The sequence below is a fragment of the Mastigoproctus giganteus genome, chromosome 8 (genome assembly GCF_048544385.1).
Source record: "Mastigoproctus giganteus isolate SK-2022 chromosome 8, ASM4854438v1, whole genome shotgun sequence".
Classification (NCBI taxonomy): Eukaryota; Metazoa; Arthropoda; class Arachnida; order Uropygi; family Thelyphonidae; genus Mastigoproctus; species Mastigoproctus giganteus.
Genome location: NC_143582.1, coordinates 91,680,757 through 91,700,045, shown reverse-complemented (window position 1 = coordinate 91,700,045; position 19,289 = coordinate 91,680,757). Strand labels below are relative to the sequence as shown.

Sequence of the window (19,289 nt, the reverse complement as noted above, 5' to 3'; positions counted from 1 at the left end):
CTATCATGGAGGAGTGCCTGAAACCCGTTAGGGATCACCCCACAGACATCCAAAACTGCATTTTTCAACAGGACTCAGCACCTTGCCACACAGCAAAATTGGTAAGTTTTATGCTATTTAGATTTAATGATGAGTTTGTCTTCTTGTCTCACAAGGCTTAAAACATGCTTATGCCAATGTTTTCCCTCATTTTTTCTCCCTTAAGGTGCAGTCATACCTCAGAAATGCTGGCATTATAGTGTTGGACTGACCTATTGAAAATTGCTGGTACATAATGTCATCTAAAATTGCTCAGAAGAAGCCAACAAGTAAGATTCAGCTGCAGGAGAGCATTGTAAGGGTGTGGTACCACAAAATTCAGAAACCATATATCCAGAAGTTGATTAACTCTATGCCAGATCATTGCAAGGCTGTAATTGCAGCTCGAGAAGGAAACAACAAAATATTGAGGACTTATTTTACAGTACATAATACTATTATTTTAACTTGTAATTTCAGTTTGTACACGTAAATGCCATTAAATGTATGTTTGGTTGTCATGATTGCCATTTGCATGATTTCTCATATTTCCATTAATTTCGCATTTTTACCCTTTGGGAAGATATTTATGGCAATTAGGTGTATCAGGTGGAGTATTTTTATTGGATTTCATTCGCAGAGATATATATTCCATCTAACAAATGCATTTCGAACATTTCTGCATCCCACAATACATCGCAAAACAGATTACAGGAATACCTTGCATAGCGTGGTTTTGAAGATCGCAGGTTTCGCTATAGCGCAGTTTACAAATTGAAAAAAAAAAAAAAAACTAACTACGTTATGCACCAATACATTTGATATGTATGTATGTACTGTATTATAGTGCCAGCACGTAGGCCAATGCGTTATAGATTCAAGGCCATTCTGACTGTTGCCTAAACTCCCATTACATACGGACTCTGCTAGTATTCACATTAGTAAACACTCTAGATTCCGAGCAGTGAGGTCGTTGATTGCGTGTAAGCTGTACAAATATTTTTTGCTGTGTATTTTTATTAAAGATTTTTTTTTAAAAACGTTACACCTTTATACCATATGAGTGTAAAGAAGAAATGTAATGGCGCTGAGTGTTCTTCTAGATCCAAACATTGAACGTGGTATGAAAGTAAGGCAGGCGTTGCAAAATGACATTCAATGTTATAAAGAGATATATGCAGATAAAAAGAAGGAAAAAACTGTGTAAACTAAGCTGATCAGTTATTTTTCAAAATAAAAATACAGTACACAGTTCACTTATATTCTTTTGGTATGTACATACTGCAGTAAAAATCATTTGTACTGTACTTACTATTTTTCCTTTTTATCATTTTAGTTTCCTTTTTTGCAAGAACTTAGTGTGCATTAATTTATAGTAAACAAACACCTATATATTTTTGCAACTCAGCCCATATAATCAAATTGTTGGAACGCATTATATTAAAATACATACTAATAATACCTCGATCAGCGCGGTTACGCATAGCGCGGTATTTTTTTTTTGCACAAATTAACCGCGCTGTACGAGGTATTCCCATATTTGCAAAATTCACAAGTGTCTGAGTTTTTTTTTTTTGTTTGCCACTGTAGTTGTTTCACAGTTTGTCATTTGTCAGGAGAGGTTTGGTTCACATTGTAGGTTAAAAGAATTCTTAAGTCTCCTCAGGTTGCAGTCAGTCAATTTTAAGAGTCAAAGGGAATGCGGAACTTCCATATGCGAATACGGATGCACCCACAAATCCCCAAGTGTGTGTGTGTGGATTTTTCAGCACCCACAATGTGATCAGTGGCCCATGAATATGCACTTATGTAGATGTAATAAATTGTTGCTAGTTTTAAAATATGCTTGAAGTTTCTGATGCCCTATCATCATATTTGAGAATGATTCTTATCTTAAATAACAGAATATGATTATTTACTATAGTAATCCAGACTATTAGTTTGGAAGTAACTGTAGTGTGCATTTGAGCAATATTTTAACTACTATAATTATTGTTATCTGTGTTATTTGTCTTCATGATGATGAAATATTTAAAATTTAATTTATTTCAGCGTGGTTCATCTGAAGAGGAATTGGGATTTGGGATAGCTGGAGGAAAAGATGATCCTCAGAATCCGAATGATAGTTCAATATATATTCGTAACGTTGTTAAGGGCAGTAAAGCTGAGGAAAAATTGAGGTATGCTTTGTTCCATTTTTGTAGCTTTAGTGTATGAGTAAATTTTCACAAGTAAGGAATATTTTTTAACCCTTAGACAAGTGAAAATGTCATTTGGTTTATTCTTTTTATTGACTGAAGTTAGTGTTAATAAAGTGATGTAAGGAAGTAAGCTTATTAATATTGGCAAAAAAAAAGGAAAAAGTTTTTAGACAAATCTCCAAAGAGTAGATGGGAATTTATTAGTAAAAGTCAAAATAGACCAGTTCAAACAGGCAGCACATCATAAATCATCTGAATTAATAACTGAAGACCAAATAATTTGTACACTTCTTTAATGGAATTGTTGTGGCTTTCAAAGTAACCTTAATGTTATCAAAGATCTTAATTTCTGTCCACAGTCTTGCAAGTGTTTGTTTACAAGAAACAAATATAACTTTACACATAAGCATTTCAGTTAAGCACTACAATACATAGTCAAAATCGTAAGAACACAATAACTGTTTATGGAGGAGCAGCTGTTTTCGTTGAATCTAACATCTGCCCCCCCCCCCCCAAGCATATTTAGCTTAAAACACCCTTACAGCAGTCACAGTACGCATAATTAATTGGAATTACCATTACAATAATCTAACTATCTTTCCTTCAAATTTTAATATCTTTCAAAGCATATGTATGAATAGGTGGAAGATATTCCACCTACTCATACATATGCTTTGAAAGATATTGAAGATTTAGTTAGCTAATTATCCTCTATTTCTGTTTGATGGGGGGACCTCAATGGGCACCATCCCTTATGGGTTCTCTCCATATAGATAAAAGAGGACAGTTGATTGAAAAACTTCTAGATAGTAGGAACTTAACACTCTTCAAACACAGGTACTCATACCCATGTACAATTGACTATGGGGACTTCTTCTGCAATTGATTTTGACATCCATTCCCTGGCTCACTTTCCTATTCTTGACTGGTCTGTTCCAAATGATTTCTATAATAGTGATCGTTACCCAGTTGTTTGTCACTTGTTAACAAATTTTTATACTGCAAACTATAAGAAGGGGGGGGAATGGAAATTTCATCACACAAACTGGGAAATATACCAGTATGCTGCTATTTTAGATGAGCAAGGTGTAATATATTGCTGTCACATTATAAAGCAAATAATCTCTTCAGAAAATATTGCAAATCCAAAGACTACTAATCAGCACCATAAACATTACAAACGGTGGTGGAATGAAGAATGCTAGCGGAAAAGAAAAATTAAAAAATAAGGCCTGGAATCATTTCAGAAAGTTCTCCACTGCTACCAGTCTCATAAAATATAAGAAATCCAGAGCAAAGGCACATTATATATAGAGGAAATGTCAGAAAGAGTCCCTTTGGCAGCAAAATTATAGAAACATGGATACTAGAATCATCTGGAATAAGGTTGGACAAATTTCAGGCAAACGCTCAACAGCTCCTATGCCGATAATGAGCTGGAAAGGTCATGACATAACTGAGTCAGAAAAAATTGCAAACTTGTTAGTAGAAACTTTTGCAGAATTGTCAGGAACATCGTCATACAGACAAACCTTTCAAAAATATAAAGCTCAAATTGAAAAATACAAAATTAATTTCCACATTACCCTTGAGATACCATACGATCAACCCCTTACTATAATTCAAATAGCAGAAGACTACTATAGAGAATTATACAAGGAGCAGGGGAATGATGCCAGCAGTGAGGAAGATGGATTGCAAAGTAGCAACACATACGACATACCCGATATTCTTCCTGATGAGGTAGAACATGCATTGAAGAAAATTAGGAATCAGAAAGCCCCGGGGGAAGATGAAGTTACTGTAGAGTTGTTAAAATTGGGAGGAAGAGACATAACACAAAAACTGGCAAGGCTCTTCACAAAGTGCATTAGAAAAGGTGTGATGCCTAAGCAGTGGAATAATGCAATCATGTTTCGCTGCATAAGAAAGGAGATAAATCAGAAATTGGAAATTATAGACCAATTAGCTTGTTATCCCACATCTACAAGTTGTTCAAAAGGGTCATTACTAACAGATTAGAAAGAATACTTGATGAGAATCAACCGAAAGAGCAAGCTGGTTTTAGGATAGGATTCTCAACTATGGATCACCTTCACATAATATCACAGCTAATGGAGAAAGCAAATGAATATAAAACACCAATATGCCTGGCATTTGTGGATTATGAAAAGGCATTTGACTCCATACAGCATAAGGCAATGTTTTGGGAACTGGAAAGACAAGGCATAGATACCCCATATATTATGATTTTGAAGAAAATATATGAGAGTGCTACCTCCTTTATTAGACTAGACAAAGACAGTAGGAAATTTAAAATTGAGAAAGGAGTTCGACAAGGAGACACAATATCTCTGAAACTGTTAGCTGCTGCCCTTGAGGAAGCTTTCAGAAGATTAGACTGGTCGCAGAAAGGAGTTAATGTGAATGGAGAGTACCTAAACCATTTACGATTTGAAGATGACATTGTGGTCATAAGCCACAATCCCAAAGAATTAGAGGAAAATTAATGTTATGCACAGTTACTAAGGATTTTGGACTAAAGATGAATATGGCTAAAGCAAAAGTAATGATGAACAAGTATGCCACAGAAAGGGAAATAATGATTGAAGGAGCATTAATTGAAAAGATGAAGTCATATACTTATCTGGGACAAGTTATTAGCTGTAATAATGATAAATGGCTGGAAGTCAAGAGAAGAATAAATTTTGGATGGATAGCATTCAGGAAATATAGTCACATACTGAAGAGTAATATCCCAGTTTGTCTGAAACGTAAAATAATGAACCAATGTATACTCCCCTCCATGACTTATGGAAGTGAAACTTGGGCACTCACCAAAAGAATGGAAGGGAAGCTGAGAAATACACAGCGAAGAATTGAATGAATCATATTGGGAATCAGACTGTTAGATAAGAAGAGAAACACATGGATTAGGCAGCAAACTCAAGTAAAGGACATTCTTATCAAAACTAAAGAACTAAAATGGTCTTGGGCAGGACACATAGCTCGGAGACATGATGACAGATGGACTAAGAAAATAACAGAATGGTACCCAAAGGCAGAGATGGATAGATGAAATTCATGAGTTTGTGGATAGTAAATGGATGGCCAGTGCTCAAAACAGAAGGAACTGGAAAGTTGCTGGAGAGGCTTCATCCTGCAGTGGATTGAAAATGGCTGATAATGATGATCCACTCAAATCCAAATAACTATTGCCCCACTAGCTATCTTGTTAGAACTTTAGAAAATATGGTGAATGAGGGGTTAACATGGTTTCTTGATTCACATAATCTCCTTAGTCCAAGCTAATATGGTTTTTGGAAAAGCAGATCAACACTAGACATAATGATAAAGGCCGAAGCAAGTGTACACAACGCTCTTCTCCAAAACAAACACTTCGTTATGATATGTCTTGACGTTGAGAAGGCTTTCAATTCTACCTGGAGATACATCATTTTGCACTGATTGCATAAATTAAGACTGCGAGGCCATCTGCCAAAGTTCATCCAAAACTTCACATGTAAAAGAACTTTACAAGCCCACTACCATCATATTCCGGCTCAAAGGTTCAATCAAGAAGGAGGGGTGGTACTGCAAGGATCAGTCCTTAGTGCAACTCTCTTTGCAATCAAAATCTTCGGCCTTTATCAGAGAAGTTATTCCAAAAACAGTTGAAACATCTATATGCTGAAGGCCTCACCATTTCATGTCACTCACAGAATATGCAGACAATAGAGAAACAACTCCTAATTGCTATAAATAAAATAGTCATGGATCGCATATAATGGATATCAAATCTTGGCATAAAAGATTGCAGCAATAGACTTCAGCAAAAAATGAAAGGTGCATCCTGATCCAGAACTAAGAATAAACAATCAACAAATCTCACTCAAACATAGTATCAAACTCCTAGGATTAACCATGAATAACAAATTAAATTTCCTAGAACACATAAAATATCCATGCACAGTCTGTCTAAATAAATTAAATATTCTCCAAGCAGTATCTGCCATGATGCGGGGAAGCTGATCGTTACTCACTTCTACATATCTATTGTGCAATTATTAGATCCAAATTAGATTACGGTTCCCCCCTTCTATCCTCAGCTAGGAAAAGTGTCTTAAATTGGTTATACCCTATTATTTATAGCACGTTACGTGTTGTTTCTAGAGTATTTTGTACATCACCTTGTGTACAGTTTATACACAGAGATCTATGAACTGCCACTCAATCTTTTTGGACAAGTTCTTTTGACCTATGTTATAAAAATCCAAAGTCTTCCAGAACATCCAACATGACAATATCGTATAACCCAAAATGGGAAACCTTATATACAGCGGACTCGATTTATAGGGATTGTATTAACCGGGACACTTCAAATCGTAAAATTCAAGTAATAAATAGAATAGGAATAAACAGATTCAGTCCAATCCGGTTATTTGGGACACATCGGGACTAGTGCATTTTGGCCCGATTAAGCGGCTGCCCCAATTATCTGAAGTTTCACATAAATAGTTAAAAATACAATGTAACCCCTTCCCACCTTTACAATTGGTTCACTGTACAATAAAATCATGTTACGATGGAGTCACCATAGTAAAGTACCGTTCACTATATGATGTGCAGTAAGCGCCGGTCATTGTGATCACATTTGTGAATTGAATTTTAATTCTATTAAACAGCGATTCTAATTAGCGAAAATAGGAGGAATATTATCCACAGGCTATAAAAGCAAAGATATATTAAGCACAAATTTACCCTTTATTACCTTACCAATTAAAAAATACGCGATAATCGGAATAATTAATACGTACTGTAATATGTACATAAGAACTAGTTGACATTTCTATTCACTGACATTTGTGGGTGGGGGTTAAAATTTAAAACAGTAAAAAGATAAGAAATCAATAACAAAGAACACGGCACACACAAATTGCAAGTAACACAAAACGCTGAAGTGAGAACGGAGTAACGACTTACAAAGCTTTAAAAATAGGAATGAAGAGAAGATCTGAAAATTAATTTTTTTATATGATTGAAGATTTCATGGAAGTGTAAACACATTTCACCGTAATAACCCACAGAATTCCAGCTGTCGGTGTTATCGCAAATTCAGTAAGATCGCGTTTACTGTCCTTGTATGATAGATTTCGTTATCATAAACAGATAGTGAAATATTTCATAAAATTTTTTTTTTTTATTGTTTTATGGTTGTGACCTCCAGAATTTTGACCGAACCACATGGTACTGTCGGAGACAATGTAGGGTAATCTCCAGTACTGCGGTCTCCTGCCTCGATTAAACGGCATGCTGTCCCAATTAAGCGAAGTAAACCCTGGCCATTTTCTCGATTGGTTTCTGTTTTTTAAGATTTGCCCCAAATAAACGGCTGTCCCAATTAACCGGTGGCCCAAATAACTGGAATCCACTGTATTTTGCAAGTCGTAAATAAGCTACAAGAAGTGGTATTGTAAGTCTTGATTGGGATTACCTATTATCACGCAAACCCTGCTGTCTCCACATCCTCCGCTCTAATAAACAACAGGAACAGAACAAATGTTTAGTTTGTTTTAGTGCGTTGCGTGGATTGCTGTGTTCCATAGTACAGTCAGTCCTCGTATAGCATGATAGTTGCGTTCCTAGAAACCCTTGTGCAATGCAAAATCGTGCAATATGAACAACAGGCCCTATGGGAAAAATAGGGTTAGATGCCGACCACCCAAGATTGAACACACACATTTGTAACCAAAACATTACCAAACACAACAAATAATCGTAATAAAATACGTGAGTATTTTTTTATGACTATTACATAATAAAATATTGCTAATGCTTTTGCTTCTATAGTAACCAAACTTGTTTTTTGTTTGATTTTCTATCCAAACAGATGACAGCCGTTCCATCTCTTCCAATTTTTTGCGTCTTAATCTAATGGATTTTAATTACACTTTGAGTCGTTCCTGCTATGAAAGTTGTTTTTATTTTCTCTGCATTCTTTGTAGTTCTCAGCGTTGCCTCATTTAGGCCAGTAGCACGTGCAATATCACACGGTCTTTCATTTCGCTTAAAGCGTTTCACAATTTCATATTTTTTCTCTATCGACAGAGGCGGACTGGCCATAAACCTTACCGGGGAAACCCAGGTGGGCCAGAGGCTGGTGTGATTTTGGCCATAAACGCTAGTATGAGGCCACTATAAATTTTCCCGGGTAAGAATTTTTGATCCAGTCCACCTCTGTTTATCGATATTGCTTTTCTCTTTCTCTCTGAATCTGCAGTGTCTTCGCCACAACACTTCCTTTTCACACCTTTTAAGTATTTCACTCATTTTTAGAGAATAAACACAATTACAAAATGAGGAGACACGCTTGATACACATAAACAAAGCTGCGCGCGTGTAGCAACTGAATAAACAACACCGTAAAGGCAGAGATACACTATTAACACCTCACATTTTACTAAAGCACATTTCTAGGGGTTACTACCATAAAACAATAAAAACAATTTCCAGTTCCATTTCTGCTGGTGGAATCTGTTATAAACTGGTAGTAAACTCGATCTAATTGCATTTGTGATAATACCGATAGCTGGAATTGTGTTGGTTTTTACATTATTATGGTGAAATGTGTTTCCCCTTCACTGATATAAAAAACATAAATACATTTTCAGAATCTTCTTTTCATTCCTGTCGTGCTGCTTTCGGTTGGGGTGATTCTGCATTCGACTGCCATTTCTTGTAAACACAAAGGCGAATCGTGCATAAGCGAATTCGGTTTGTGTTATATATTAGTATTAGTATTGGTAACGGCCGCATGGTGCAAGAAAGGCTATGGCTTATGCTGCACCAGCCAAAAAAAAAAAAAAAAAATCCGAACAAAACAATGATAAAAACAAAAAAAAATAAAATATATAACTAAATAATAATAATTAATAAATAAAAAATAAATGAAAAGGAAATTAAAACTATGATCCTATGCGCTTCCCTTACCCGAAAGTACTATCCAGATGACCTTTGAATTTCCCCAAACTGTCGGCCTCTACCACCCATGAAGGCAACTTATTCCAGTAATTTATAACTCGCTGGCTAAAATAAAACTTCCTGCAGTCCGATCTAAACATTACCCCCTGTAACTTGAATTTATGTCCCCTAGTTCTAGCATCATTTATAATCTTGAAAATTTTGTCCTCATTCATTTTACTGATGCCTCTCTGAGCCTTAAACACCTCAATCAAATTTCCTCTAAGGTGTCTAGTTTCCAAACTCTGCAACCCACATATTCAAAGTCTTTCTTCATAAGGAAGCTCTTTTGCCGATCTCACCAGGCGAGTTACCCGTCTTTGCACCCTTTCAAGAAGCTCAATGTCTTTCTTTAGGTGCGGTCTCCATACTTGAACACAGTATTCAAAGTGTGGTCTAACATAAGCCTTATATAAAGGGATTATCACGTCCCTATCTCTACTTGCAAAAGTTCAATAGATCATCGATAGGACACCATGGGCCTTCCTTGCAACCTGTTTACAATGCTCAGAGAATTTCATGTCTGACCGTATCGTAACACCCAAGTCCCTTTCCTCCAGTACTGGGTTTAGTTGAACTTCACCAAGTGAATAAGTTTTTTTGGGATTACTGTTTCCCAGGTGTAATACCTTACACTTTGTTATATTAAAGCACAGCTGCCATTTTTCTGACCATTCCTGAAGTCTATCTAGGTCTCTCTGAAGAAGCTCAGCTTGACAGTGATCATTAACTACTCTACCAATTTTAACATCATCTGCAAATTTAGACATCACGCCCTCTATCCCTTCATCAATGTCGTTTATGAAAATTAAAAACAACAGTGGTCCTAATACTGATCCTTGGGGAACCCCACTTCTTACATCAATCCAATCTGAGGAATAGCCATTTATCACAACCCTCTGCCTCCTGCCCTGAAGCCATCCTTCTATCCATCTAAGGATTTTGCCAGTGATTCCAATCTGTTCCAGCTTATATAGCAACCGCTCATGTGGGACTGAGTCAAAAGCTTTGCTGAAATCTAAATAAACAATGTCGAAATTATTCCCTAAATCCAGCTCGTGAGTGACCCTTTCGAAATAGCGAATCAGATTTGTTAAACATGATTTTCCCTTTACAAAACCATGCTGAGTATCCTTGAGAATTTCAATTCGATCCAAATGATCCTGAATTCCACCCTTGATCATTGCCTCCATGATTTTCCCTACTATTGAAGTCAGACTGACAGGTTGATAATTTCCAACTTCACTTTTAGAGCCACCCTTATGTATGGGAGATACATTTGCACTTTTCCAATCCAAGGGAATCTTCCCAGAGTCTAGTGATGCTCGCATAATTAGCCTCAATGGTTCAATGCACTCGCTTGCCACCTCTCTTAAGATTATAGGGTATATTCCATCAACTCCAGGAGCCTTACTGGTCTGTAGGCTCGAAAGTTTTTTCATTAAATAATCTTGCGAAATTTCAATATCATTAATTACATATTTTTTAACTTCGCTCCCACATCGTTCCCCTATTTATAAATCATGTATGATCAAATTCGTGTAGTGTAAACACTTGTTATACGAGGACTGCCTGTAATTCAAAAAAAAAAAAAAAATATCCTTTCAGTATTTACGTCAGGAGTGATTCAGACAAAAAAAAATTTTTTTTTTTAAATTGTTCAGAAATCGTGAAAATGATGGGTAAACGCAAAAGAGTTGTGCTCTCAATTGAACAAAAACTTGAAATTATTGAAAAGTTTGAAAACAGTGCATTTGTGAAATCTTTAATGAACCATTATAATGTTGGCAACCAAACTGTACTTGACATCGTAAAAAATAAAGGGAAGCAATTGGATTTTGTGGGCACATCTGATAGCATTCAAGGCATGACTAACAGAAAAACAATAAAACAGTCTACATATGAGGACCTCAACAAGGCAGTGGTATTGTGGTTTGGCCAACAAAGAGCAGAAGGCATTCCAGTCTCTGGGGCAGTTTGTGCAGCAAAGGCAAAATATTTTTCCACAAATTTAAACTGCAGTGTGATTTGAACAAATCTTCTCGGTGGTTGACTTGGTTTAAACAGAGGCATGGCATTCATCAGATTTCCATTCAAGGTGGAAAACTAAGTGCACAAAGCAAAGGCCAAAGCAAATGTACACAACGCTCTTCTCCAAAACAAACACCTTGTTATGATATGTCTTGACCTTGAGAAGGTTTTCGATTCTACCTGGAGATACATCATTTTGCATTAATTGCACAAATTAAGAGTGCGAAGCCATCTGCCAAAGTTCATCTAAAACTTCATGTGTAAAAGAACTTTTCAAGCCCTCAAAAGAACTCATCTCTATGCCTTTAATGTCCTGGTGAAACCTCTCACCCTATTTTTCACTAACACTTCCTAGATTTTCTGGGGAGTAGTCATTGTGGGAGTGAAAAAAGTGTACCTGCACTCTCAGGTTGCAGCCCAGCTTCTCGAAGCTTGCCAACATATTGTCAACTATATTTTTATAGTCTGGATCCTTGTTATTACCTAAGAAGTTCTCAGCAACAGACCTAAGCTAATCCATGCCTATTTTTCTCTGTTATTCATAGTTCCCTTAAAATCTTGGTCCCTTCAGTTTGTGAATTTGAGATCCAGCAAAAATATGTTGTTTTAGCTTCTCTTGGGTTATCGCTAGGAATTTAGTACAAAGGTGGTTAAAGTAGGGGCTTCCTTGAGGTAAAGCTTTCACAAACAGTTTCATCACACCCAGTTTGATGTTCAAAGGTGGAAGGAGGACAGTTTTGGGGTTTACCAATGGTTTATGAATTATGTTCTTTGATCCAGGCAAAAAACTGCCCCTCTTTGGCCAGACATTGACATCCCAGTGCTTACTGCTTGCCCAATTGTCCCATTCACACCAAAAGCAAGACATTTTTGTGTAGCCAGATTGTTGTCCAAGTAATGTGCCTATCACTTTAAAGTCAGACTAACCAACCATGTTCTTCATACTTATATTTGTCAACAACTTCTTCAAGTTTTCATATGCTTCTTTCAAATGCACAGATTGAGCTACTGGAGTTGACCCATATTTATTTCCATTGTGGAGCAACACACCTTTGAGACTCTTCTTTGATGAGTCAATAAAAAAGTCACCACTGTGCATGATTATAACTAATTTCTAAATAGTTCATTAAGTAAAGTGCAGCCATTATCAACCCACTGCAGGATGTCCTGGTGAAACAATTCATGCTGAACTCATTAAGTTATTTATATTACCGCAAAAAACCATAAAATTGCCTTCAGAAAAGTGAGGGACTGGTTCTTGTTCTCTGTGCCTGTTTCATGAGAAAAATGTCTCGTGCTAGAAGATTTTTGTCTTGAGTCTAAAATCAGGGAGTTCTGCAGGTTTCATTCATAAATTTAAAACTCTTACCAGATCATTGAGTTCATGCTGTGGAACAGTTAAGGGCTGGACTCAATGTCTCCTAGTGCGTAGACTTCAGTTTCATCTTCAAAAGCTTCACTTTCAGCACTCTCTGCTGCTTCATTCTCTAATATAAGTAGGGGGCATGAAATCAGCAGGTTATCTCCACGTAGGACTTGTCTAATGGTAGATGGAATTTTAGGATGCACAATGCACTTCTTACTCTTTGCATTGTATCCCTTAGCATTAACTAAGCAAAAGTAACAGTCATTACAGTGGTTTTAGGCTCCCACCACATCATGGGAATTGCAAATTGGTAGCCTTCTTTTTACCATTTTTCCAGAATCTCAATGCTTCAACATATGTTCAGCAAACTTTATGTGGAGCCCATTGTTTATCTTGGTCACAGAGTTTCACTTCAAAATAAGCACAGTATACATTTTTTTACAAATTCTGTAATATCTTGTCTTTGCTGCTTTAGGATTACATAACTTCCACAAATATAACAAAATAAGCTTGGATTGCTCAAACACTTGTGCAAAGACATTTTACTCACTTTTAAGCACAAGTTTGACATGATAACCTCAAAAATACACTGAGTTTACACTGATAAATACTGCTGCATGGAGCTCTCAAGGTCAAAAATTAAAAGAGGCATTGTTTCTAACATGTGAAGATATAGTTTACAAATTATCAGCATTTACTCATATCTGAATACATTCACTAATACAACTGATGACATCAACTTAAGTGATTTGTGAAAAAAATGGTACATGATAAAAAAATAAAAAACAAATAACATTTCTGAAATCAGCATAAAAAGTGAGTCAAAACAGCTATTAGTTTACAAACATCAAAACCCATGCGGAGTAGTGTATAATTGCAACAGAGGCTTCGTTGAACCCTTGACCTTTATTCCTTAGGCAAATATGCTACCCACTGGACCAATCCAGTAGTACAGCTAGCATTTTAGTCTATTGCTAGTACCAGGTGGGCAGGAGCAGTAGTGCATAGCACACGCTTCTTGATTAGACCGGGGTTCGAGCCCGTGAGCCACCAAATACGGAGAATGCGGAAAAGTCGGGTAATGACCATATCCCCGGAGAAATATGGTCTTAGTTGCTAATGCTCCTAAATACCAAATAATAACAGCCTATTGCCAGTAACTATAATTTGTGGAGATTATAGGGATCAGAGCTACTGTATTAGATAATAAAAATAATGAATTACTGGGTGGGTAATTTGTTATTTTTATTATTATATGTTTATTCTTATTATTTTATTATTATTATGTGCTGTGCCTTAGGATACTGGATTTATTTACAGTTATCACCCTAAGAGTCTTGTTACAGTTAAGACTGTCTTTAGGGTGTAGAAAGGTTCTACCCAGTTTGCCCACCAGAAAACAATATTTATGTTAAAGTTTTTGTGATTTCAGTTTTTAAGGTTAAAGTTTAATAATTTGAATCTTATTTTCTTTTGTTTTAATATTTTAAATATTTTAATGGCTTTTATTTTATTGGATTGTTTATTTTGATTACTTTTTGATTTAAATGATATAGGACATAACAAAGACATTACTCAGTCACATTCAATTTTATCTTTTCACTGTTTGCATCAGTTGGCAAAGAGGTCTGGTTCACCATTTGCATCAGTTGAGAAGGAGGTGTGGTTCGCCATTAGCATCAATTGAGAAGCATGTGTGTTAGAGAGATGAATGTTTTGTCAGCTTTCTTGCTGCAGTTAGCAGATATTAGCATTAGTAGAGGCATATGATGCAAGAAAGCAAGCTTATGCAGCATCAGCCACAAAAAAAAAAAAAAAAAAAAACTTCCATTTCACCCCTCCGTTCATTCGAAATACCTGTCCAGCTGAGCCTTAAATTTATTTAGGCTATCAACTTCACAAACAAGGGATGGAAGTCTGTTTCACCAACCAACTACCCGCTGGCTAAAGGCAAATTTCCGCACATCTATCCTACATCTGTCTTTCCTCAATATGAATTTATGCCCTCTCAGGCGATTATTCTGAGGAAGAGGAAGAATCCCATCAGCATTGAGCATGCTCAAACCATTCAAGGCTTTATACACCTCTATCAGATCACCTCGCTGGTGCCTAGTCTCCAGACACTGTAATTTGCAAAACTTAACCCTTTCTTCGTAAGAGCAACCCTTTGTTCCATTCACTAATCTTGTTGCCCTTCTCTGTACTCGTTCCATCAGCTCTACATCCTTCTTCAAATGAGGCCTCCAGACCTGTATACAGTACTCAAGGTGTGGCCTGACCATTGCCTTATACAAGGGAATAATCACCTCCTTATCCCTGCTAGAAAAATTCCTGTATATCATTGACAAGACACTATGAGCTACTCTTGCAGCCTGTCTGCACTGCTCAGAGAACTTCATATCTGCCTGCACAATTACCCCTAGGTCCTTTTCATTCTCTGCCACTGTCAGTGTAGTACCACAGAGTTGATACATTGCTCTGGGGTTGCTGTTTCCCATATGTAGTACTTTACATTTGTCAATGTTAAACTTCATTTGCCACCTCTCAGCCCATCTGCTCAACCTTTCCAGATCCTGTTGCAGCAGCATAGCGTCAGTGTCCTTAACATCCTTAACAACCCTGCCAACCTTTGTATCGTCTGCAAACTTGGACATTAAGCTTGATATACCATCATCAATATGATTTATAAAGACAGAAAACAATAATGGACCCAACACTGAACCCTGAGGGACTTCACTAATAACATTAGTCCACGATGAGCAGTGTCCATTGATTACCACTCTCTGTCTTCTCCCCCTCAACCATCCCTTTATCCATAGCAGCAATTTGCCTCCAATGCCACACTGCTCCAATTTGTGCAGCAGTCTTCCATGTGCAACAGTATCAAAAGCCTTTCTAAGATCCAACTATATAATATCAAAGTTATTCCCTGCATCCAGTTCTTTTGTGATTGCATCATAGTATTCAATCAAATTGGTCAGGCAAGACTTTCCCTTAACAAAACCATGGTGTGTCCGAGATATAACTGAAGTCTTGTCTAGATGATCCTGCAGTGCTTCTTTAACCATTGATTACACATATGATTACACTTGTATTAAAGATTCAAATGTATTGTGTAGAACAGTTTTAAAAAGATTAAAATGTGATGATATATTTAATGTATATTGTATTTGGCATTATTCCATTGCAAAAAACTGTGAGTTGGTAAACAGAAATTGGTATGTATGTGCTGTTCATTCTGGTTGAATATTAGAGTGTATTTGCCCTTGATAAAATCAGGGGAAGATGTTTATGTAGATTGGATTTTATTTTTATTTTTTATATTTTATTTTGTTTATTATTTGCCAATAATAATATACTGCATAGTGGCATAGTGTTTTGGGAAAGGTGCCACCTGTGGTTTCCCACATCTGCACCATGGTACTTTGTGAAGAAGTACAGAATCTCTGTAAAAGCCAGAAAAAGTGTAATGTCTGGTTTCTGTCAGAGTAGTGTTATGTTTTGTTGTTGTGTCTCTGGCTGCTTGGCCGTAGAGCCCCTAGTGGGACTCCACGTTGCCTGCCACCACCACTGGGTGGTGAGCCAGGCTGCCCATTATACTCTGGCTGGCCTTTGCCAGGGTTGCCTGAGCTTCCTGACAAAGGTCAAGTGAAAAAAAGGGGGGGGGGGGAAGAGGAAACATAGAGCAGGAGTACGAGTTAGAAGGAACAGAAAGAGGGAAAAGGAGGATGGACTGAAGTTGAGGAGCAGTCCACTCTTTGTGAGGTGAAAATAGGGGTCTGGGAGTGGGAGTTAAAGTAGCAGAGGACAGGTGCCCCTGCATGATCACCAGAGGCCAATGGACTCTGTATCCCTCACTCAGAAGTTCTCCAGAGTGCCACCAATCCCGCACCAGAACGGTTCCGGCTGATCCTACCCTATAAGGGGTTTGCAGCAGTATCCCACACTCGATGAGTGCCAGCAGTCCCGCACCAGAATGGTAGCAGCAGTGTTCCTACCCTTAAAGGATTAGCAAGTTGTCAAGGCAGTGTCCTTTAGCGGAGAAGGAGCTAACCCACGCCAGTCTGACTACAGTAAATCCCCGCTATTCACGGTCGCTGATTTAATATAAAATGAAACCTAAAAAAATGTGAATTTTAAAGCGCCGTGAACATTTTCCGCCATAAAAAAAAACATGGGTGTGGCTAAAATTATCTTTCTTGGTCAAAACAGCGCTGGTGTGGGGAGAGGGGTGACAAAATCGCGAGCGTGCATGTTTCTCGCTAATCCTTGTTCAGTATGTGTTATGCGCTTGACATGGAAGGTTTCGTCGTTTGCTTTTAATTTATATGCTTATAAATTGAATAAATTTATCAATTTATAAATTAATATGCTTACAAATGTAATCTACCATTTTGCAGTGTAAAACAGACTTTTTCGAGTGTGTTAGTGGAAGAAAGTGACTTTATTGTGGACAAGTTCTTTCTAACCCGTACAAAAATATGGCTATGAATAACAAGAGAAATGTGAAAAAATCAAAGAAGGTGATGACATTAGCAAATAAAATTGAGTTATTAGATAAAATTTCTAATGGTGAAAGTGTCTCCTCAGTGGTAAAACATTATAAATCAATGAGTCAACGGTATGATCAATCAAGAAATCGGAAGAAAAAATCCGTCGTAGTGTCCGTGAAAACGTGCTGTTGTTTCAAAAATTTGCTCTGTAAATCATGATGTTAAATTAGAAAAAATGGAAAAGGCTTTAAATCTGTGGATAGAAGACCGAATTCAAAATAAAATTCCGTTAAGTTCACTCATCATTCGTGAAAAGGCAAAATCCTTTATCAACACTTTAGCGAAACTGGTGATAGCACTGGCGAGATAAGTTTTTTAGCCAGCAAAGGCGCTGGTTTGAAAGATTTGTTTGAAATTTCTAATAAATATTACATTTAATATTAAATTGTTCCTTATTTTCATTTTGATGCCATATGCTTGCATTTCACTATGTGCTGTCTATGTACATAGTCATATTATGAAGGTACATATAATACATACTTATAATGCCACTTGTCGCTTATTTACGACTTGCAAAATATCTCTTTATACCTATCTAGTTATTACTTGAATTTTATGATTTATGGTTGTTTTTTTTTATTTGGAGTCTTGAAGTGTCCTAGTTAATTGAGAGTTTGCTGTATATTTATTTATAGTTTAAGACAGATAGCTTAAGTTGTTATTGATGGCATATATTGAGAGGCGCTAGCCCCATGATGACGTGCCTTTCGATGTAAGCCTATTTCAGTAATAACTGTTAAAATTTGGTATTTTAGATTTTGTGTTTTGTAAATATGGAATTATGATTTTGATTGGCTTTGCTATATATAGAGGCTGATAGGGTCCTTTGTAGGTTGCAGATATTCACCTCCATTTTATGCTGTATCTATTGAATTAAATAAATATTTGTATATATTTATTTATTTGCAGGCTGAATGATTGTATTTTAAGGATAAATGGTGTTGATGTTACTAGTGTAGACAAAAGAAGTGCACTGGAAGCAGTTAAAAACTCAGGTGGAGTGGTGACACTTGTAAGTAGTTATATTTTTTATTTCTGAAATATAATAATAAAATTCTTTATTAAAATAAAGCAAATATAAAAATACACACATGCAGTTGCAATTTTATAACAGAACACCTAGAGGAACACCTGACATCTCTGAAAACAAAAGTTCTATTTGATTTTCAAAACCAACAGACATCAAAAGATCTCTCATGGAATCAGTTATGAGCTATGAATTGTTATCATGTTATTAAAAATAATGATTGTAGTCTAGCTTTGTTCCTAAACACTTACTCCACTATTAGCATTGGTAGCTTGATGTGCAAAAATAGTTATTTCCTGTGCATTTCTACAGATATCTGTAAAGCATCTCTGTAATTGGAGTTGAAAACTCAGAGATCTTTTAACTCATTAATAAAGTTTAATGTTATTAGAATTGAGTTAAGGGAAATGTCTTTTGAACAAATAAAGCCCGTTTAGGTTAGCGAGTAGCCCTGGAGATATCCATAATTCCATTTCTGGAATCCATTATCCAACCATATTCCAGATGTTGATGTAGTCCTGTTATGCTGAGCATAGATTAGGAAATATCTTCAATTTTAGTGCATTTACAGTTCAGGCATAAAGCTAAATTAGAAATTTTATAAGAGCAGTAAGACTAAATTTACCACCTTTCAGACCCGAACTCAATCCCCAGATTTTTTTTTAAAAGAATTTTGAGGTGCAAGTGAGCTGATTCATCTTCATAATAGAACACAGTGGAAGTCTATTTTTCTTTTCCATGATTAATGGCCCTGTCTTAATTGTGTGCTATGCAACAGAGGATTGGCAAGCTGGTTGCATTACTCTGCATTGAACTCCAGTGGAATATGATATCTCAAAGTGCTCAGAACAATGCTCTCACATCCAGGGAAGCTGATGAGCATTAGCACTAGTTGAGGCATATGATCCAAGAAAGCAAGCTTATGCGGCATCAGCCAAAAAATAGAAAAAAAACCTTCTCATTTCACCCATCCAGTCACTCCAACTATTTGTCTAGTTCAGCCTTAAATTTATTTAAGCTCTCAACTTCCACAACAACAACAGATGGATGGCTGTTCCAGCAATCAACCACTC

The 19,289-nt window shown here is 36.6% G+C and overlaps 1 protein-coding gene across 3 annotated transcripts in view; it reads left to right on the top strand.

The window, feature by feature from the left end:
• LOC150081717 (MAGUK scaffold protein DLG5-like) overlaps positions 1-19,289 on the top strand; it is a 450,728-nt gene that overhangs the window by 212,764 nt on the left and 218,675 nt on the right. For all 3 annotated transcript variants that reach the window (XM_090378823.1, XM_090378822.1, XM_090378824.1), the window contains exons 11-12: positions 2,071-2,198; positions 18,099-18,201. In XM_090378823.1, coding sequence (XP_090234949.1) covers positions 2,071-2,198; positions 18,099-18,201 — 231 coding nt within the window. The remainder of the gene's footprint in view (positions 1-2,070; positions 2,199-18,098; positions 18,202-19,289) is intronic.